The sequence below is a fragment of the Vombatus ursinus genome, unplaced genomic scaffold (genome assembly GCF_900497805.2).
Source record: "Vombatus ursinus unplaced genomic scaffold, bare-nosed wombat genome assembly UNPS02014820.1, whole genome shotgun sequence".
In the NCBI taxonomy this organism is placed as follows: domain Eukaryota; kingdom Metazoa; phylum Chordata; class Mammalia; order Diprotodontia; family Vombatidae; genus Vombatus; species Vombatus ursinus.
Genome location: NW_020954598.1, coordinates 25,236,313 through 25,259,059, shown reverse-complemented (window position 1 = coordinate 25,259,059; position 22,747 = coordinate 25,236,313). Strand labels below are relative to the sequence as shown.

The following is a 22,747-nucleotide window of genomic DNA, read 5'->3' as shown; positions in this document are numbered from 1 at the left end:
GTCTGGGGCCTGTGAAGAGGAGGCCCCCACCCCGCCTTCGCCCCCTGCCCTTTCCTTTTGTGTGCTATTGCGTGCGGACCCGGTCCTAAAACGGCCAAATACAAAGTTAAAGACTTCGAGTGGCCCAGACTCCGTGTGGGACTCGCAGGACGACCGTCCGCTTAGTTGCGGGAGGGGGAGGGGGAACCGACACTAGACGCAGCTGGGCCCTGAGACGTTCCAGAGTCACGTGGGAGGCAGGGGACGGCCCATTTGCTTCCTGGTAGGACGGCCTCCCACTGAATGCTCCAATCACTCGCACGACTGAGGTGGTCTTGAAATGAAGCGGGCCAATGACAGCCGACTTTAGAAGGCGATCAGCGACAGGCCGTCCCATTGGCCGTGGTGCCGCCTTGGGCCTGTGTGCGCGAGTAGGGCGCCCTGTCAGAAGCTGGCGTGCGTGCGTGCGGCCGGCGTACGGGCCTCCGAGCCGTCTGCGCGCGGGCCATGGATCCTCCTGCGGCGCGGGTAGAGTCGCTGCTGCTGCTCGCGCCGGTCACCGCCCTGGAGTGTGTGGGGGACCGAGTCCTAGCAGGTAAGGCCGGGACTACGGCGCGGGAGTTAGGCCTGTCCGCCCCCGGCTCGTGTCGGGTGGTGCGGGCGCGGGAGAAGCCGAGGCCTTCTTGCTCTTTGCCGCGCTGCGGGTTCCGGCGTAGTGTCCTTGGTCGAGTCGCTTCTCATCGAGTCCAGGCTCGCTCCTTGCCCCACGAGGCTGTCGGAACAGATTGTCTGTGGGTGGGCCTGGGGCCCGAGGGGAAGGCTGGAGCGGGGCTTGGCCAAGCTTTCTGGAGTCAGGCTAGAAACGGGTTCTGGATCATCCTTCCTGGACAAGAAACTGAGGCAGCGTTTACCCATTGTCAGAGACAGAGGTAGGCAAGGGGAACCGAATAGCCTGTCCCGGACCACAAGAGAAGTAGCCGCAGAACCAGCTCTGCTGCCGACTTGCTGTGTGACCTTGGACGAGTCATTTCCCTTCCCGATGCTCGGTTTCCTTCATCTTTTCAATGCAGTGCAGACCCTGGGTGAAGCTAGCAGCACGGGAAAGCAGTGACCCCGCTTATAGTTAGTTGGCCGGTGGATAACTCTGGTCTCTAGTAACTACTCGATTGATTGTCTGTAGCTTCAGACTTTGGCTGAAAAAAGAACTGATGATTGATTCTAAAATTTATTTATAAAGGGATTATTTAAATTGGTCATACACACACACATACACACAGGAAAGAAGTAGGTTAGTGGAACAAATTAGAGATACCAGACCAACCAAGTACAGGTAGTCACCAAGCATTTATTGAGCCCTTACTGTGTGCCAGGCATCTTGTCAAATACTGGGGATGCAAAGAAAGGCAAAAAAAACCCAAAACAAACCAGTTACTGCCTTGAAGGAGTATACATTCTTTTAAAAATTTTTTTTTTTTTTTGCTAGGCAGTGGGGTTAAGTGACTTGCCCAGGGTCATACAGCTAGTAAGTGTTAAGTGTCTGAGGCTGGATTTGAACTCAGGTCCTCCTGACTCCAGGGGAGGTGTTTTATCCACTTTGTCACCTAGCTGCCCGGGAGTATACCTTCTAAAGAAGGAGACAGCTCATAAATTATTAGGTGCATATAAGATAAACAGCCTCCCATAAGCAGCTAGGAAGACTGGGAAAGATGAGATTTGAAGGGAGCCAGGGAAACTAAGGCAGAGGTTAGAGGGCAGGAGCCCTCCAACCCTGGGAGAAAGCTAATGAATGCAAAGGCATAGAGATTTGGGGTGCCATATTCAAGGAACTGCAAGTAGGCCAATGTAGCTGAGTATGTGGGAAGGCGTATAAAAGGTAAGAAGACTGGATAAGAAAGGTCCAGATTCCAGGGAGGTTTAAATGCCATTTGGAGTTTATAGCTGATCCTGGTGGTAATAAGGACTAATTGAAGCTCCATGAGCAGAGAGGCCATTAAATTGTAAGCTCCTTAAGGGCAGGGGCTGTCTTTTGCCTCTTTTTATATCCCCAGTGCTTAGCACAGTGCCTGGCACACAGTAGGCACTTTTAAAATGCTTATTGATTGAGAGGTGATATGGTTAGAGGAATCACCTTGGCAGATGAGAAAAAGGCTTTTACATTTGATAATCATGACATCATTAGTAACTGTAGAAAAGGCAGTTTCAGTTGGATGATGAGGTCAGAAGTCAGTTTATGGAGGATCTAGAAGAGAGTGAATAGAGGCATTGACAGTAGACTCCTTTCTCGATAAGAAAGTATGTAAAATGAGTAGATGGAATAGTTGGATCAAGTATTTTTTTAAGGCTGAGGGAGATGTGGCCGTGTTTGTAGGCAGCAGGCAAAGAACCAGTAGATACGGAAAGCTTGAGGAGAAGGACTGGGAATGATAGTGGGGAGAAGTCACAGGGAAAGAATGGGATCAAGGGCTCTTGTGGAGGGGTTTGTCTGAGACCGGAATAAATGGAGATGTCTGACTGAAACGTGAGATGAGGAAGGGAGAAGGGAAACCTTGTGAATGGTCTTTTTTCTTCCGAGGGGAGGGTGAACTATGAAGTGAAGTCCTTAGAGAGAAAAGAAGGTTTGGAATAGCAAACTGTGGACAGTGGGACCAATACAGCGTCTGCCTTGCTTCGGTGAGAAGGAGCCCATTAAGGTTAGAGAATGTAACTTTGTAGTGGGCCTCCTCAGCACCGTTGTTCAGGAGCACATGAAGAAGAGTGAAGGAGGCCGATGGTGGAAGGAATCCAAGATTGGGCCTTGGCCAGGCATAAATGGCAATAGGACAGTGAGGCAAGGGAATCGAGGTTAGATGCTCTTGGCCAGTGGCAGTGTGGAGTGGTGGATTTGGAGTCCGAGGACCTGATTTCAAAATCCTGGGTCACTCGCTACTTACCTTTACGATCTTGGGCACATCAGTTTGACTCTCTGGGTCTCTGTAAAATGAGGAGATTGGACTAGATGACCTCAGACATCTCTTCTGGCTCTTAATCTATGATTCCGTAATAGAGCTTGATGAGCCCCACATTTCTTCTCAGGTCATATTTATGGGGACTTCATCTTATTCTGAATGTACGTGTTGGTAACTTATTTCATTATTTTGCTGTCCAGGTGAAGGGCCTAACCTACTCATCTATTGCTTGGAAACTGGTGGACAGCTTGTAGTAGCCCAGTTTGTGCCAAGTGTCCTCTGTCATTATTACATCCACGGCATCAGGGAACTTCAGAGCCCAGCACCTACACAGGCATCAGAGACAACCTTGGCTGTCTTTGGAAGCAAAGGCCTCCGTGTGCTGACGTTGAGCTGGGGACAGGAAGCAGTGAAGCTGACGTGGCTCTCCCAGCTTTGTGAGCTTCATGACTGGATCTGGGATCTTCACTGGGTCCAGGGCCCTGGAAAAGCCTCTTCTGCTCTGGCCCTGGCCCTGGGACACAACTCAGTGGTCCTCTATGACCACATCCGTCAGCAGGCCTTGCAAGAGGTACACTGTGATGAGATGTGTATTATCTATTCTGCTTGCTTGGTAGGGAAGGACTGGCAGGAGCTGGTGCTAGTTGCTGGGACTGTCTTTAACCAGCTTGTGATTTGGCACCCAGCTGATTTCACTAGTGAGGAAAGAAGAGTCAAAGTAGAAAGAAGGATAAGTGGGCACAGCGGGGTCATCTTCAGTATCTGCTACATGGAGAGCAAGGGCCTTTTGGCTTCGGCCTCTGATGATCGGAGCATTCGGGTCTGGAGAGTGGGGGACCTGAGGGCCCCTCACAGCTTAGTTCAGTGTATCCTGGTATGTTACGGTCACCAGTCCAGGGTGTGGTCTGTCCGGCTCCTCGACAACTATATCATTAGCATTGGAGAGGATTCGGCTTGCATTGTATGGAATTACATTGGTGAAATAGTTCAGACCTTTAAAGGACACAAAGGTCGTAGCATCAGGGCTGTGGCCATCCACAAAACACAGGCCTGGGTGATCACAGGTGGAGCTGATTCTGGCATTAGACTTTGGCCCCTTAAAGGGAACAGGCTTCTGGGCAATGGTGTCTCACCACTTAGCTTTGGCTTATTTACAAAGAAGGGATCTCCAAAAGCCTTAACTCTAGTCAGTCCTTCATGGCTTCTCGTGATGACTGATGTTGGAGCCATTTATCTTTATGACTTGACAATTAAACAGTGGAAGTTCATCTTGGAGGATATCAATTACCAGTCTTACAGTTTGCTGGATGCAGTTCAGCTACTTGGTGGCAGTGTGATATGTGCGCTAGGGAACCTAGAGGGCCACATTAAAATATTTCCCCTCCACTACCCACAAGAGGCAAAGGAACTGAAGATTTATAAGGGGAAAGTTCACGGCCTGAGCTGGGTCCCCCGCCAGCCCCAGGATCCAGGAAGGAATGATTTGTGCTGTGCTCTTTTTGCTTCTGGCCCAGAGGGTGTCTTGTTGTGGTTAGACGTCTTGTTCTGCCCTTCAGGAAGGGTGGTCAAGGTGATGGAGCAGCGTCGCTATATCCTGCCCCTCTGCAAACAAAGATGGCACACCTGCCTCACCTTCTTACCCCAAGGGGACTTCCTTGTGTGTGGCGACCGCCGGGGCTCTCTGCTGTTGTTTCCGTGTGGAGCAGGCACTGCTGAACCAAGTGGGGAAGAGCTAGGAGGAAAGGAGAGTGGCAGCAGTGCTGACAGTGACGTGGATCATGGGCCCAATCATTCTCTCACCCGTGAGGTGGGGGCCCCCGTTGACCTTCTGTTTGGGATTCATGGGAAGCAGGGTGTCACCTCAGTGACTTTCCACAGGGGTTATGTTTACAGTACAGGCAGGGATGGCTCCTTCCAGCAGCTCTGTGTGCAGGGCGGACGGCTCCAGCCACTATGGAAACAAAAACCTTGCAAAGGCATGGACTGGGTGGCTGGGCTCAGCTTTGCCCCTGATGGAAACCTGCTTGTCCTTGGCTTCCATTCTACTGACTTTGTAGTCTGGAGCCCAAGGACCCATGAGAAGCTTCACATAGTACCCTGTGGTGGAGGCCACCGCTCCTGGGGCTATGCCCGAACTCCAGCCACCGTGGTCTTTGCCTACATCAAGACTGGAGATGTCATGGTGTATCAGGCTCAGGAGGAGGGCAGCTGTTGCCAAGCAGTCCTGAAGGAGTCCCTGCATGGCCGAGAACTCACCTGTGTGAGGTACATTGGAGCTGTGAGGACTCAGGAGGGGGGCAACACCATAGACATCCTGGCCACGAGCAGTGAAGACACAACTGTGAACATCTTAGCTTTTGTAGCTGCTTCCTCCAGAGTCTTTTTGCTTGCCACCATCAATAACCACATCTCCAGTGTTCGGACCCTGACACTGTGTGGGGCAAATACTACTGGAGGAGAGTCACAGGCAAGACTCCAAAGCCTCCTTTTCTCTGCTGGTGGTAGGGCTGAGATGCAATGCTATCGACTCCTGGTCGCTGCAGACCTCAGCGCCCAGGCAGGACTTACCTGCCAGGTCACTCATCTGATTTCTCACCGGCTCGATGAGCTCTGGGACCGCCAGAAGAACAAGCACAAGGTTGTCAAGGTGGACCCTGAAACCAGGTAAGCTTTATAAGCTGTATTGACTCATGAGTGGGGAGCTTGGTAGGAAGTATGGTCACCAGCATAAGGAAACGACTGGACACTCCTGATGGCAGAAGGCTAGCCCTTGGCCTTTTGGAGGAAATCCTGGTCTAATGAGGTCTTCTTTTCATTCAGCAAGTACTTACTACACACCTACTACATGCATAGCCCTGGCCTAGGTTCTTGGGGGGATGCAAAATATATATCCCTGCTTGAGGAGAAAAGATATGGACAATTAATACTAGTACAAAGCCATTAATGTTGTATAGAGTGCTCTGGGGGCTCAGAGGACAGAGAGAGGAGAAAGCTTTATGGAGAAGGTGATATTCTAGGTGGAGGGGCAGAGACTTTTTTTTTTCCTTTTTATTCTACGCAACAAGGGTTGTTTCTCTGCTTATGGGAGGGTGAAAGGGACTGTGTTTGGAAAAGAAGATAATGTAAAAAAGAAACATCAGTACAAATGTCTAAGGGTACATGCATGAGATAGTAAGGACATGAGCTAGGATGATGGCAGTGAGAGGAAAAGGAGAAAGCATGGATGAGAGAGATGTTGAGGAGGTAAAATTGTAGACTCAACAGGACTTGGCAATTGGCTGGGATCAGGGGGTAGAGGATAAGTCAAGTATATCCCCAGGGGTCCCTCCCTGGGAACTCCTGATTTCATGAGCAGAGAGTCCCTAACTTTAGTGATGTCTCTGTTCGGTTAGGAGGTTGAGATAAAATTGGATAGGGGGAAAAAAATCTAACATTTAACAAAGTTTTTTTTTTTTGAGCAGCAGCCAGGGCTAATGTTTCAGAGCTGGATTGCTTCTCTATTGAGTCATGCCAAAGCTTTCAATGTACCTAAGTGACTGGAGAGGAATTTAGTATAGCCTGAGTCCCTCAGAACCATTGGGTGGTGATTGTTCCTTCACCAGGATGAGTAAGGTCTGTCTCTGATCTCAGGTACATGTCCATTGTTGTGGTGACCAGTCCTCAGCAGTCTAGTCTTGGCCTTGTCCTGGCTGCAGCCTGTAGTGATGGATCTGTGAGGTGAGTGGCACATTCTGTTTTTGTGACAGCGTCCTCTGGAGTTGTTGGCTCTTTGTGGGAACATTAGGGAAGCCTGAGGGGAGACGGAGATGGGAACAGGGACAGCACAGGGAAAGAAAGAGCAGGTCACATAGATGACAGACCTTTCACCCAGTTTGGTCCTGAATACTCTTGAATGAGACCACCATCTAGAAAACGTAATTCATTCTCAGTTATCTGCATATCGGTTATCATTTAGGCAGATTTAAAATAGATTGATTTTTCCACACTGCCCAGTGGGGACGATTCCTTATAGTATCACATCATACTGAGCAGAGCATGAGAAGGAGAGAGAATAAAACCCTGGCAGGCAGTGCATTTTCCATTTTACAGAGGAGGAGAATGAAGCTTGGCAAGGTCAAGTGACCTTACATGAGCAAGTGGAGTGGCAGAAGCTCGCTATTTGCTGCACTCCTCAAATGTGAGAAGATGCAGTGAATTCCAGACTCAAATAGAAAACCATTTGAGCATACACATCACTGTTGCTGCTCCATTGAGAGATGACTATATAGTTTTGCTTTCCTCTTGTTCTTTTCTCCCAGGCTCTTTCTCGTGGGTGAATTAGCTCAGAAACTGCAGCTCTTAGCGGAGTCCTTTTACCATCGGCGCTGTGTCCTGAAGATCCAGACACTGACATATGAGGCAGAGACTGGAACAAGGTGAGTTAAGCCTGGGCCTCTGTGGGGAAATTGCTTCAAGACCCTGTGCCGTATGACATCCTGAACAGTCGAAGCTACGTATCCAGCACAGATGTGGAAAGCCTGGGGACTTTAGAGGTGAGAAGGACGTACGGGGTGGGAGGGAGAGGAGGATGAGGAAGAACGAGTTGGAGCTGGTGGCGTGCAGGTGTGTGCATGCTTTGGAGTTCAGTCAGCTCAGTCAGCCAGTTCTTCACTGCTCTCTTCATAGCCCCTGGATCCCTGACTGCCAAGTCTGAAAATTCTAGTGTGCGTTCTATCTCTTATTAGGGTAGGGGGTTGGACCAGACAGGAAGACCAGCAGTAACTGTAGTCCTATTGGATTTCTCCACCACAGGCTCATGAAACTTAGCAGGAAAAGCTCGTGCTAAAAATAGTGGGTGAAAGGGCAGAGTTCCCTTCTTGATGCCCTGAAAGGCATCATGTGAGGCAGCTGGGCCACCTTTATCCAGCAGCATCTGAAAATGCTTTCCCCTTCACAGATGTGTGGTCCTGTGCAGTGCTGCCACAGATGGAAGCATTGCATTCTGGGACATCACTGCTACCTTAGACCATGCCCTTATGGTCATAAAATCACCAGGAAGAATGCAGCTACCTTGTGGTAAGTGTTGCTCTATTTACCTCACTCAAGATTTTCTCAACTCAAATTCTCTCTCTTTTCCTTCTGAATAGATTCATTAATCTTTGATGGGGTTTTTTTTTCTGCTTTTTCTAGATCTGGGATGCCCCTGTCTGACTATCCAGGCACACAGCTGTGGGGTGAACAGTCTCCACATTAGAGAGACTTGTGCAGGGCAGTATCTTGTGGCCAGTGGCAGTGATGATGGGTCCATCCACGTCTGCGTGGTTGCTATTGAAATGCCCCTAATTCCACGGGCCTCATCACAAGAGGACAGGAAGCTCACTCCAAAGACCTGTGTTCATGTGATACAGAAGTTTTCTGTGGTTTCTGCTCACGCTGCCCATGTGACAGGACTAAGAGTCCTGAGACCAGACCTCCTGGTCTCTGCCTCTGTTGACCAGCGCTTGACATTCTGGAGCCTGGGGCCTGCTGGCCTAGCTTTTGTGAGCAGCAGAATCTGCCATGTGGCTGATGTGTCTGAAATTGACTGCTGGGCCAGCAAGCCATGCAAAGGCTATCACTGTGTCCTCTCTGGACAAGGTTTGGAGATCATCCACTGGACAGGGTGAGCAGTACTCTGGGAACAGCCAGAAAATCCACCCTACAGCTGGACTTCATGGAGCCTTTGTCCTTGGCAATCCCAATCCTGGTTCTGTCCCTACTCCAGGCAATGTGTCAAATACTTGATCCTGTTCAGGGAAGGAATAAAAAAGCTACGAGTGATCCTGGCACCTAAGACACCTCATTTCATGGAGAAAACAAAAGACTCAGGATGTTGGAACATAAGGTAAGGAAGAGTGGATCTGAGAGGGCATAGCAGGCTACATTCTCCATGGCTGCAAGGCCAAGACCTCCTGTCTAGAAAGAGAAACACTCCAGTGAACAAATATGTTCCTCCAATCCTGGGTCTTAGGGTGTCAGAGTCAGTCAGCATTAATGTGGAGGCTCTGGGAGGAGCTTTTCAATGTTCAGGCTCCAATCTGAGGCTGGGCAGGCTCTGGGGCAGAGAGGGTGCTATGCTGGGGAAGAGGAAGTTTAAAGTTGATTTCATCTTAGGAATGTTTAGTTTCTGTAGTGAAGGTGCTTTACACGATGAGGTTAAAATCCCAAGATATACTGTTCTTTCATATTTAAATGAGCGCAGGGAGGGTTTGGGAAATTTCCTGGATCACAGAAGTATCCTCCAGAAAGAAGTTCACATTTCTGTATCACTTTAAGGTTTATAAAGCATTTTCCCCACAGCAACCTGTGAATTAGGGAGTCCAAAGAGCACGTCTCTTATTTTGTAGCTAAGAAAACAAATTAAAAAGCTGAAGTGACTTGCCAGAGTGTCTGAGTGAGTGTGAGCTGGGATGTGACCCCAGGCTGCTTCTGCCCCAAGGTCAACTGCAGCTGGCTTCTGCTGTAGAATGAATTAGATGGACTATTAAAGGAAATGTAAAATGTGTAGGGATCAAAGTGCCCTCCACATCCTTGTGTCATTAATGAGGAGAGCTGAGGCTGGCTCGCCCCATCTGGCATTGGACGTCAGAAGTTAAGGGTTTTCTCCCGGCTGTCTCACTACCCTGTCACCTTCCATATTCTTGCACAAGATTACTTGTCTTTCCTTTGACCTTCATTTTGTTCTGCTATCTCCCTCCTCCCCTGGTTGCTTTCTCATCTTTCTTGACATGATGTAATCTTTTCTCTTGTCCTTTGTGTGGGTGGCTTGAACCTTGGGGTTCCTTCTAACCTTCAGGTATAATAGTGCCCAACCTCCACAGTCCTTGTACCCTCTGAGGTTTCTGTGTTTTTCTGAGTCTCATGGTCTCTTCTCCTCTCTTCAGCCTGTTATTTTCTGACTTTCAACATCATCACCCAACTGAAATTGTTCTCTCCAAAGAGAAAGAACTCTTAATTTGCCGTCCTTTCTCAGTCTTAATCCTTCTTGATTTAGCTACTTAATTTGAGACTATTTACTACTTTATTCTGGAAACTCTTCTTTCTGGTCTTTGATGACACTGCATTCTCTACTGGTTCACCTCCTGAATGACTGCTCCTTCCCAGGCTCCTTATCCACACCACACCCCTAACTGTGAGGATCCCCAGGGTTCTGTCCTGGGCCCTGTGCTGTCTCTGGGGAACTTCATCAGCTCCCATGGATTTAACTCTCTTTTCTGAGCAGGTGACTCCCAGATCTATCTCTAGCCCTGGTCTGTGCTTTCAGTCTAGCATCACCCCTTGCCTCTTACACATTTCAAACCAGATATCCCAGACACATCTCAACATGTCTAAAGCTGAACTCATTCTCCCTGCTCCCAGTGTTCACCTCTTCCAAGATTCTTTATTTTTGTCAAAGGCTTCACCTTCTTTCTAGTCTCCCAGCTTCATAACTGGTGGTATTGTGTCCCTCATTTCACATATCCAATTAGGTGCCACATCTTGTTCTTACTGTCAGAACGTCTCTTCAATGTGACCCCTTTTCTCCATTCACATGGCTACCACCTTCTCTCGGGTCCAGATTACTCTTAGGCTAGATTATTGCAAGTGACTTCAAGTTGGTGTCCCTGCTTCAGGTCTTCCGCCACTCCAGCACATAACACTGAAGCCAAATAAATTTTCCTTAAGTACAGACCTGGCCATGTGATTTCTCCACTCTGCCAATTCCAGTGCCTTCCTGTTTTCTCTAAAACCAGTTCTTAACCTTTTGTTGTGTCATGGACCCCTTCTCAGAATGTTTCTAAAGTCATAAAATACATAGAATTACAAAGGAAACCAATTTATGTTGAAATAGTTGTCAAAATATTAAACAACATCACAGACTCCAGATTGAGACCTGTTCTCAAGAATATAATAAAAACTCTGTTTAGCTTTTAAACTCTACCCAGCCTGGCCCAACCTGTCTTTCCACTCTCATTGGATGTTACTCCCCCTCTCATAACTGTGATCCTGACAAACAGGCCTTCTTTTACTCATTCGTGACACTCCGTTGCCCATTGGCCTTTGCACTGGCTATACCCCATGCCTAGAATGTACCCCCTTCCTGCATCTCGAATCACCCCTTTTGCTTGGAGGGCCAGCTTTGAAACCTTTCTTGATTTCATCCCTCCCCCAAGTGTGCCTTCTCCCCAAACTACTTTGTATTTAATTATTCTGCATGTGCATATATATGTATTATGCAATATTTTTATGTGTATTTAGTCTCCCCCTATTAGAACATAACCTTATTTAAAGCAGTTATTGCTTCATTCTTTGTACTTACATTCCCAGCACCTGAACATAGTGCTTAATAAATATTTGTTAATTGATGGCCTTAGTATCCCCACAGGTGAAATCAACTGGCCAAGATGAGTACAGCATACTTCTTACTAATGATCTCAGCTCCATTCTCTGCTTTTTTGGGGTGTCCTCTTTCTGGGCAAAGGTCAATAGGGAATTCCTCATGGACCATGCAGCTTGGCCTAGGGTTCCAATGTTCCACGTCTTGTATACATTTCACTTCAACTTTCAATTCAGTTTCATTCATTAATGAATTCAGACATTTAAGTGCCAGACCCTGTGCATGAGGTTTGGGATACATAGATAATACCAACTTTGCTCTGAAAGAACTTCTGGTCTATTCAGGGGAAAGTTTCAAATACACCGATAGGAGAAACTGAAATAAGGGCAGAGATCTGGGCAAAGTGCTAGGAGAAGTTGGGGCACGGGGAGTTTTCTTTCATGATGGGGAGTCAGGGAAGCTTTATAGAGTATCTTTAGTATCTGAGAAACTTAACTTGAAGGTGATGGTGGTGATGGTGAATCATTTGAAGATATGGGTAATGATGTCTATTTTAAGTGGAACTCTGAAGGGGGTAGTATGAGGCAAGTCTGGACTGGTGCATTGGAGCTGGCTTGTAAATGGTATAGAGAGGATGGGGGGCTGGGCAGTGGAGGCAGTGCAGGGCAAGGCCAGTAAAGGCTGAAAGCATGGAGACCTGTTCTGAACCCATTTGGCCTCCACAGCAGGAGGAGTCCACAGGGAGGGCGGCAGATGGGTTTTGCATTGATTTACTTCCCGTACCTGCTGATCTCTGGTTCAGAAGTGTTCTCAGAGCACATGGGGCCTACTGAAGCCAAATGAATGACGAGTTTTTAGAGCCCTGAAAGGTTTCTTCCTATGTTTCATTGTTTCTTCCACAGGACTGCTGTCTCTGGGATATCTCTGGGCTTACCTCACCAAAGAGGATCCTCACACTCCCCCTTCACTGTACAGCCTGGTGCCCAGCCTGTGAGCCCCACACTCAGCTGCCCTTTCTTTCTGGTGAAGACAGGCTTGATTATTCAGAATCCTGTGCCAAATGGGTGAGCAGGTATTGCCACCCTTTGATCCTCCAGTCATTGCCCCCTGACTCCTGGGAGTTTGTGTTTGGACTAGCCAGACTTGAGTGAAGTGCCAGATCACAGAGCCATGGGGCCAGGTACTATGACCAGTGCTACAGTAAATTCAGGGGCCTCAAGGATATTTTGTATATGTAAAGTGGGTATTGGCTCATTGGCTGTGACTTAGAGAGGACAACTGTCCCTGAATGGTTTTGATGAGCCTCCACCTGCTGCAGGAGTCTTCCAGAAGAATGTGCACCTACCTCCCCCAGTGAGTGTCCATTTAGAAAAGTGCTCTCCTGGCTTTCTCCCACAAGTGCTGATTGCACAGTTGAGTTGGGAAATGAAAAAGACCAGGGCTGGGAGAGAACTTTGGCAGGCACTGAGTAAGGTGATAGGGGCTATAGGTGAAAATTGGATATGAATTGTTAAATCAGGAAACCCTAAAGGCAGAGTTTTAGCCACAGTCTCTCCAGTAAGATGACTTAAAAGATGGCTGCTGAGTGAGACCAATGGAGGAGCAAGGGAGACTTGGAAGTGTATTCCCCTCCACCTTCCAGCCCCCCACATCAGGAGAACAAACCTTGGGTTTGCCTCTATCCGTGATGCCACGTTCTTTTGTCCATCCTTATCTCTTGTAAGCTCTTTGAGGACAAGGACTGTTTTGTCTTTGTACTCCCAGCACCCAATACACTGGCTTGTGCACGTGTTTAATAAATGCTTATTAAGTTGGATTACTAGTTGTGGCTCACACTGCAACTTTGTGGTTTGAGCCTGCTTCCTTACAGTGTGAATTCTGCCAATGAGCAACAGAAAGAGCTAGTGTGGGTACTGTAATGACAGCAGGAGTGGAGGGTTCCCTCATCCCTTTACACTCCCTTGCTCCACCTCTATGCTCATGTCTGTGCTTGATGAGACTGGGGCAGGAGGTGAAGAATGGATTTAGAGGTTAAGATTAAAATTCCAACTCAGCTGTTGTTCCTCCTGAGCAGAAACCCAAGATGCCCACCTCATAACCAACAAAGCACTTTATTTAGATAGAAATATTAGTTTGCTGCCAGCTTCTGCCAGCAGTCCAGGGGCTTTTGGGGCCCTGACGGTACTAGAAGGATTTCTCCTTGTTTGTTAATAAATCAAAGTGATGTTAAACTCTCTTGGGGAAGAGTAGTGACTGCTGCCCAGCAGGTGAAATGGGGCACCTGGACAGTGCTGAAGGCTATGTTGGTGGGGGATATTTTTGTCCAAAATATACCATTTTAACCAAGTAAACAGTAGGCAGTCACCACAGCCAAGCACCTGCCTTGCCGACTTCTCTAACAGTGTCCTGAGACCACGGAAGCAGAGGAGAGTCCAGTGCCCTGGAGGCGAGTGGTAAATGGCACATGTGGAGGCTCCTTGGAGGACAGAATGGTGCTCTCAGATCTGGCTCAGTGGGGGAAGATGCAGAGTGGCCAGTGCACCGTGAAAAACCTCTTGAACAGCCCGCATTAGCTGTAACCGAGCAAACATCTGGCCAAACAGATGAGGTTGTGGTTCCTGCCGGGGAAGGAGGCCATTCCACACCCATCAGGGCTAGGTCACTACTTCTCTCCCTTTTGCCACTACTAGAGCAGCTACTCCTCCCTAAGAAAACCTCCGTGAATCCCTCCAGCTGTCTTGGTCCCAGAGGAGGTCAGAAATGAACTTACCCCAAGGATGTGCACTCGGTTATAGTAGGAGCTAAAGTCCATGCTCAAATGCACCAGAAACTTGCATACCTGGGAAGAGAAGTTGATCTCCTCAGTCTCACCCATCTACAGAGGGTTAGAGTAAGAAGTGAAAGCACAAGGCTCATCTTGCACCTCCCCTCCAAAGGACATCCTTAGATTTTTGGGACAAGGCCAATACAGGATTTTCCAAGGGGGAAGGGGGAGTAGGAAGGAGAGAAAATTAGGTCAAGACCTTAGGATCCCAGTAATCTTCCCGAAGGCCTTCTATTCCTTGGCACAGAGAGGGGCAGTCTGTGCATCTGTGTCTCCTGACAAAGCAGACTTATGCCTAAGAGTACCTGCCACCCCTGACCCACACTCCCTTCCACCTCCCAAACGGGCACGGAGTGCTGTACCGCCTCAGTGTTGGCTGTTATCCGGATTCCTGGGCTCGAGACATGAAGCTGTGCTGATTGGCTAAGGACCTCAGGAAAGGGGATGATGCCATTGAAAAGCAGAAGCCATTCACCCTGTACACAGAAAGTCCTTCATTTACTGGAGATGGCATCAACTGGTCCAGCCTTGCTCCTCTGGACTAAACCCACTTAGCTCATCCCCTGGGGCCCAGGACTTGCAGAAAGCTTGGTTTGACATCTGAAGAACTGAAGTTTAGTCAAGGCAACTAGATTGTCAGAGTGTGGGAATACCGTTTCTAGAACCTTGAAGAGTGAACTAAGGAGGCTTCATTAATAATGAGGTTTACCCAAGAGTTCCATGTCTTTGTTGTCTTTCTTCACAAGCTCACATGTAGCTTTGTACATACTTGAGGTTTTCATATGAATGCCTTATGTCCCAGCCACTGGGTGACTGTCTTGAGAATAGGAAACATGGCCCAGAACCAAGCTCTGCAAACAGGAACTTTGCTAGCTATCTCAATCCCCTCCTCGTCCTGGTCACTTACTTCTTCACGAAGCAAGGAGAAATCCAACTCGGACACATCAGGGAAAGCAGGATACAAACCTAAAAATGAGAAAGCTGTTAGGGGTCTGCCACAAACACCCTTGACCATCCAGAGAAATCAGAGAAGTGGGATGTTTATAGCAGCTCTAAAGACACTGTCGAGTTCAGGCACAGAAAGGCAGGCAGAAGACTTCTGATTTCTCCTACCCCTGAGGGCATCTGACCAACCCAGTATAAGCGAGGTCCCTGTCTCTGTAACTTACCTTGCTCCACACCTCGCTGATAGCCATCAAAGAGCGTGGCAAGGCGGGCACAGTTGTACATGACAAAAGCTCCACTCTTGGTGCCTTTGGTAGAGATGCTGGTCTCCTCCAGGTCCAAGGACATCTGTCAGCAACATGACAGTCCCTGAGCCCCGAGAGCTCTTCTGTCTGGAATCAACCCCACCTCCCCTCTGTGGCAGAAGCCATGTTTAGAATCAAGAGTTTCGAGCTGAAAAAGAGATTACTTAGTCCAACGCCCTCATTTTACCAAGGAGAAAATTCAGACCTAGAGAAGTGACTTGCCGAATGTCAGGACTATAACTTGGGTCTCCCCTATGATTCTCAGGCTCATTACAGGTCCTTATTTCTACTACACCACAGCTTCCTCCCCATTCTGGCCAGGAAAACTCTAGCCATACCCTAGACCAGACACTTTTCAAAGGCTTCATTTCCCCATCTTGAAGGAATGGCATTATGCTAATACACCCTTTGCTCCTGCTATACATTTCTATCTGCACACGGGGAAAGCCCAGCCCTAGCCCATAGCATCCCAGCTCCCATATCTCCTCTCCATTGTGGCATCCCAGGGTCCTCATCCCTTGATCACAGCTATGTACTAGCCAGGTCTCACCTGACTTCGATGGGCTGTACTTAGCATTTCAAACTTGACCGCAGCAGAAGTGAGAGCCTCAATTATTTCATTCCAGTTCTCATCTATGTAGGGTGAAGTGTCCATGACAGATAGATCAGTCTAAGGGGAATGTTTGGCTCTCTCCTTCCAGATGGTGCTCTCTCTTATCTCTCTAATCCCCAGCTCAGTAAGGGGCACAGAAGGCAAAACATGATAACAAAAGTAAATTTGTTGGGGGAAAAAAAGACAATGCATTCCATAGCCAAACAGAAAGGGTTTTTTTGTATCATCCATCCCTCATTTAATTCACAGATTACTAGCTCAGATACACTCCTAAGAAACAGGAAAGGCCCCACCAGTTCCCACCTTCCATCCTGCAGCAGAGAAAAAGCCACGAGCCCCAGGGATGAGGGAGGGTAATCCCCTAGGGCTCTGGCTCCCACACCAACGAAGCATTACCCTGAACAAAGTCAACTCCATACTTCAGCACTGAGGCCTCACGCATCTGGGAATGCCGGAGCCTGCCACAAACAGCCCATTGGAAAATAAGATGCAGTTGTCCCCTTGGCCTGAGCCACCCAAGGAAGGCCCCCTGCCTTGTCTATCTTGCCCCATTCTTTCCTCCATGGAGCTAGCCAGCTGACTTTCCAACCCCAGCCGTGTCTGCCTCTCCCCAATGGTGCCCACTACAAGGTCATCCTCAGGAAGTGATCTAGACCTCCATGCCTACTCACCTGTAGTACTGGGGAGCACTCAGTGGGGTAGGGGAGCCCACAACTTTCACTGGTCCGCAGACAAGGTGCTTCTGAAAGAGGGGGAATCACATGGAAGTCTCCAGATTGGCCTGGAGATAGCTCTTCCACAACCCTAACTGCTCAGCTTGCAGCATACTGCTGCAGGCCAGTGTCCCAGGCATGAACCTATAGTCAATCCCAAGGCCCATCAGTTCTACCTACTGTCTTTGGCCCTCCATCCTCCATCACAGCCCATCCTAGCCTCAATCTCTTCCCTCACCCAATCTGGCTGTCTATAATAGCACCCTGACTCATCACCTTCCCCTCATGTCTCTGATCATTATCCTACCCACAATTTATCTGTGGAAAAAAAAGTGAAAATACTTCATAAGAATGTACTAGGTGCCATGCACCATGCTAAGAGGTGGGCATGGGAAGATAAGAAGCAAGTTGGTCACTGCTCTCCTCACACTCTAAACAGGGGAGATGAGACAGAAAAATCTGGCCCAGGGACCAGTGTCTTGCTAAGGCACAGCTTTGAGCTCATCAACAGCCTTCTGGGACTCTGTTTTTACCATATAAAGACTTGGGGTTCAAAACCCTCACCAACTTCCTTTCATCTTCCCTCTCCAAACACACTTCCCACTTGTCCACCAGGCTAGCTTCTTCAGGCTCCCTGCAGCACTCACTCCAACTTTTATCACATTGGACATTCCCCTGCCCAGAATGCCTTCTCTGCTCTGCCTCCTGGCCCAGGGCCTTCAGGTGAGGAGGTGATGATGCCAGCTCACACTAATCAAAATACTTAACATCTTATCGTACCCTGCTCTGTCCTCTGTCTCATCAGCTTTAACATTTGGACTGTGATTTCCCCAGGCACGGAGATCAGAGATCAGAACACTTCTGTATCCATGGCAAGATAGATCACAGCAAATCAGTCATGACTTATGAGCTAACTGTGTACATCATTGTTATCATCCCAAATCCTGGGGAGATATGGGCCACTTATGGCCCATCTGAGGTTCCATACAAAAAGGATCCAGTCCTAGCTTTCTCGGGCTTTAAGGTCCAATGACACAGGGGGAACACATGGCTCTGAACCGAAGCAAGAAAGATACAGTGAGTCATGACCTGAAAAGGCATGAAAACACATCTATCCAATCAAAGATCAGTACATGTGGATCTGCAAAGGTGGAGAGGTACAACGGTGAGTTCCACAGGTGGTCAATTCCCTCCACTCCATTCCTTACCTGTCTGGAAGGGGCACTGGCATCCACCAGTCTCCACAGCAGGTCTACCTTTTGCTGCTGGAATGCTTCCTCACAGCTCACCACATGAACCACGGAGCAGGCTGCACCTCCGACAGAAGATTCAGCCTGCAGGAGGCGGCACAGGTATTTGGGCCTTCATTTTGTACAAGGGGAAACTGAGGTACCAAGAGATTAAATGGCTTGTTCCTAGTCACAAGGCTAAGCAGTGACAGAGCTAAGGCTCGACCCAGAGTCCAGGGCTCTTTCTACTTTGCCAGCCAGCCTCTCAGAGGTCAGCATCACTGCTTAGCAGAGTTTCTGACTCACAACAGGTGCTTAACAAATGTCTCTTGATTGGCTGGCCTGACCCAGATCAGTTCAAGTGATGGCAAAGAGAAGAGGGATGAGAGAGAGAATGAGAATTTACATACTTCACTGTGACTCAAGGGGAGATTCCTGGGACAGTGCTGGGCAGCCTCTTGGAGCTCCGTTAAGGCTCCGAGCTGATCCTCAGTTACTACAGGGGAAAAGAAGAGAAGGAAAGAGTTGAGAACAGCAAAGGACTGGTGTTCCTCTTCAGCCAAATGTCCTTGACACTCTCCCTCTTGTAGGCCATCCCTCCCCCACAGGTGACTTTTTAGCTTTTACCTAAACAGATGTCCAGGTTTGGGTCAAAGCCTTCCAGGTCTGGCTGCTGCTCCAAGAACTCTTTCAAGGATACTTTGCATACCACTCCAGGAGGTAAGTCTTCAGTTGGGACAGCAGCATGATCTCTAAGAACTTCCTTCAATGCTACAGTGGATTCTGGGGCTGACGATGTCTCAGAAGCTGATGGCCAGTTGACTTTTAGCTGCTGCAGGAAATCCCTGAGCCCAGGGTCCTGCACAGCTGGAACCTGGTAAACAGTCACCCTGCAGAGCAAACAGGGACCCTGAACCTACTGCACCAATACCAGCCAGCCAATGGCCCAACCTACTCCTCAGAGTTCCAGACCCACATTCCTGTGGGTCCTTCACATTCAATATGTCCTGAACTAAAGTGAGTATTTTAATCTACAAACACTGAAACCTGTCCTTTCTCCAGACCTCTCTGTTAATAACTCCACTAATTAACTGAGTCACTGGGGTCTGAACCCTCAGAATGGCATCCTGCTTCTCCTTCACCCCTACATCCAAAAAGCTTTTTTCGAATTACAAAAATTGTATTCAGACAAGCCCACAACCTAAATGAATTATGTACATATAAAGATGTGCCTTTTTAAAGATCTATATTAACAATGGCGCATGCTTCCATGCAGCTTTAGGGTTTACACAGTACTACAACTCTAGGAGGTTGTAACGAAATGTAACGAAAATGAGAATCAGAGAGATCAAATGATCTGTCCAAATTGACACACAGTTAATAAGTGTTGAATCAAGGTCTTCAGCCTTGAAGACATGGCTATTTTTACTACTCCAAATAATCTTTTATTTTCCTCCATTAGCTAAAGAATGATCATCTTATTCATAAATTATACAACTGAGTTAGCAGCTTCTGCATTTATATTATATTCATCCACAAGGATTTCCTAATTTCATTATTAAGTTCTCACTCCACTATCATAAATCACATACTCTCTGTACCTCAGTAAACCCAGTTTCTTGAGTTGCTCTAGACAAAAAAAAAAGGGGGGGGCAGCTAGGTGGCCCAGTGGATAGAGCACCGGGCTTGGAATCAAAAAGACCTGAGTTCAAATATGGCCTCAGACACTTTGACACTAGCTGTATGACCCTGGGCAAATCACTTAACCCCAACTGCCTCACACACAAAAAAATTCAGTAGTGAGTGGCCAATCTCCTGATGATGAACCTCTCCATACTTGTAGTAGAATAGTTTTGAGCTGGTAGCCACAATCATTCTTCTGACCCTTTCTAACCAGCCTGGCATTGTGTTTGGAAATACAGGATCTCCTCTACACCTCAGTGAAGCTTTGGAGTACTTACATGGAGGGATGGTATAACAATGACTATACATGACAGTAATACATGTCTAGTGTCTTTCTTCCCATCAGTGCCCTCATATAAATTAGGGTAGGGTTTGAGTAGGGAACAAGGCTCCCAAGTGTGAAATGCCTGCAAACTTTCCTCCTTTTTTCTTTAATTGAATTTTATTTTCCAGACAAATTTTCTACAGCCAAACCCTTTGAGCTTGTGCTAGATACAGATGTCCATTCAGCAAGACTGTCCATCACTCTGACTCACCCTTGTGTTCGAAGAGCCTGTGCCAGGTGATCAGCAACCAGGACAGCTCTCAGCTGGCTCAGGCTTAAGGCATCTGGCCCCTTTGGACCATGCAGGGACACGCAGTCTAGGATGATGCTACGCTCAGAGGTGGAGGAGGTAGGCTGGGGGGCCACATAGCCCTGTAGGGAGCTCAAGACCTGCTCAAAGACGGTGGGCCTCTCCAGCTGGAGTGCCAACCCGGCCTGGGTCTGGGTGCATTTCTGAATGGGGGGGACACCTGGGCCCTCCAGAGCAGCAACCTCATCGAGGATGTCTTTTGGCACCTGGGAAGATAAAGGGGAGGGATGCCAAAGAAAACCTGCTAACCCGGGTGGGGGCTGGGGAGGGCCATTCCCTCTTCCCACCCTCTGGGGCCCATTTTCCTAATTCCCTCTCCCCCATCCCTTAGACTTCCGCTGGGTGTGCTCAGAGCTCATCCAACCCCTCCTGCCCCCCGCAATGGGGAAGCTGAGGCCCAACCAAGGCCATCCCGTGGATAAGCCCTGGGGTCATTTCCAGTCCGCAGGCGACCCAGCACGGCCCCACCTGCCCTTCCCCAAACAGGGCCTGCAGAGCGCCGCGGGGCGCCAGGAAGTCGCGGCTGCGCAGGTTCCGGGGGCTGTTCTCCTTGAACCACACGGAGCCGCCGGGGCCGGAGGAGGACGGCTTGGGCCGCAGAGCCGCATTCAGGGCCCCCAAAGTCTCTCCGACCCCGAAGCGCCCCGTCGCCATGGAGACCGGAAAGAAGAAGGCGGAAGCGGAAGCCAGCACCTCGGGCGGGGCCGGAAGCGGAGCGAGCGCGGGGACGGCCACGTGGCCGCCAGGTTTCCTAAGCCGGACCGGGCGGCCGAGCACGTGGCAGGAGGGCGCGCGGAGCTCGGGGCTTGGGCGGAGTCAGGGTTAACCTAACGGAGAGGAGGCGGGCCCGTGGCCTGCACAGAGTTGCTTCTACAACCCCAGGGCCTGGGCGCCGACCCTGGCCCAAGCCCTGGCTCATCTCGGCCCCGCCCCGCGCCCTCCAAACGGTTTCATTGATCAGTAAAGTGGGGATAAAGCTGTCGGGCTCCCGGGGGCGCTGGGGAGCGTTATAACGCGTCCTGAAAAGTCTCAATCTAACAGAGGTGGGGCAAACATGCGGGCACGCAGGGAGACCACCCCTCCACCCCACCCTTTGCTAGGGGTAGGGAAAATCAAGGCAGGTCCCCTTAAGAAAGTGAGGATGGAAAAACCACTGCAGCTGGGGGATCGTGGAGGGGGAGGGAGGGACCTGAGCCGCAGGTAAGCCCGGAGAGGTGAAGAGGCGTGTTCTGGGGTGGGGGTAAATGCATGCAGGAGGGCTGGACACAAAGGACAGAGCAGGAAGGGGTGGAGGTAAATACTGGGAAAGGCAGCTGTGATCTGGCTCCAGCCTGCCTTTCCCAGGCAAAGTCTTATTGGACGCTTTGTATTTAGTAAAATAGCGAGGGACATTATTTTTTTAATGGAACAGTGAAAGGTAAGTTGTGTAGAAAAGAACACCTGACTTGCTTATCATACCTGACTTCTGTCTTCGCCACTGTGTGACCTGGATCAAGTTCCTTACCCTTTCTGGGCCACTTTTTCCTCGGTAAAACGAGGACTTGACCTGGTGACCTTCAAGACCTTCTGTTAATTCCTGTGGGTTGCAACATCTTTGTGCATGCCAGTCAATCCATAAGCATTTAAGCATCTACTATGTGCCAGGCACTGGACATTCAAAATTCGAAGAACAAAACTCCCTATGCTAGCCTAATGTTTATTGCCTTAAAAAAACCACCTGGATGCAGACGGCAGTAGAGCTTGCACAGGCAGTCATGAGAACTGGCCAGGACGACTGTAATCAGTTACATATAAAGTCCTCCCATGGCACAACTAGGGATATTAGTAATGGCTTCCAGGGAAAAAGCCCTCCGAGATAGAACCCACAAGCTCAATAAAAGGTGATGAAAGTGATGCTGCCTCCACCTCACCAGAAAATGGCTGACCTGAAGATGTGTAATCAGTGGTTTTAATTTTTGATCATGAGTGTGGTTGGGGGATAGAAGCCTCTTTAATATTAGCTCTATTTGCTATTAGACCCTGAAAACCTGAATGTCAGATAAACCAAACCATTCTGTATTCTTTACAATTAGGATTTTTCTTCTTCAAGCTAACTCGTTGGTGAGGAATTCAAGCAGGGTGCATGGGCCAAAAAAAAAAAAAAAAAAGTTTGTCGAGGCCTTGTCAATGTGCATGGCCTTAAAGACACAAAACATCATCCTGTGAGAAAATGTTAGTGACAACAGATTGTATTTATTTTCAAGCATTATACAGTATAGGGGGAAAAAAATCTTGAAATCTGAAGTAATTAGGAGGGCCTGGGTTACTTTCTGGCACGACCCCGCCCCCCCCCCCCTTCCTTATTCCTGCCTAACCAAGCCCTACATTCTAACTTTTGCCCCAAGGCCCTTAGAGAAGACCTCTTCCTCAAGGCACTCAATTCCCACTGCCTGGTATTGCTGTTAGGTCTCTGTTTCATGGCTTTTCAGATTCCCCAAGGCCTGTTCCAGACACCCAGCATGGGTCTCTAACGTTGGAGCATTCATTTTAAATGCAGAATCT

The 22,747-nt window shown here is 48.7% G+C and overlaps 2 protein-coding genes across 2 annotated transcripts; one reads left to right on the top strand and one right to left on the bottom strand.

Moving 5' to 3' along the window:
• Positions 1–332: 332 nt before the first annotated feature.
• WDR6 (WD repeat domain 6) lies at positions 333–13,490 on the top strand. The gene is given in 8 exon segments (XM_027837074.1): positions 333–440; positions 442–574; positions 3,125–5,588; positions 6,555–6,641; positions 7,223–7,339; positions 7,861–7,979; positions 8,094–8,787; positions 12,162–13,490. Coding segments are annotated over 7 exon segments (3,504 nt in total). The 3' UTR covers positions 8,570–8,787; positions 12,162–13,490.
• On the bottom strand, positions 13,355–20,874 carry DALRD3 (DALR anticodon binding domain containing 3). The gene is made up of 13 exons (XM_027837075.1): positions 20,675–20,874; positions 20,108–20,412; positions 18,516–18,778; positions 18,299–18,384; positions 17,868–17,993; positions 16,618–16,688; positions 16,343–16,404; positions 15,884–15,966; positions 15,253–15,376; positions 14,991–15,049; positions 14,446–14,559; positions 14,030–14,098; positions 13,355–13,877 (listed from the first exon to the last, which is right to left on the bottom strand). Exons 1-13 carry the CDS (start codon positions 20,858–20,860, stop codon positions 13,758–13,760), a joined length of 1,668 nt encoding a protein of 555 aa, XP_027692876.1. The 5' UTR covers positions 20,861–20,874; the 3' UTR covers positions 13,355–13,757.
• Positions 20,875–22,747: the final 1,873 nt, after the last annotated feature.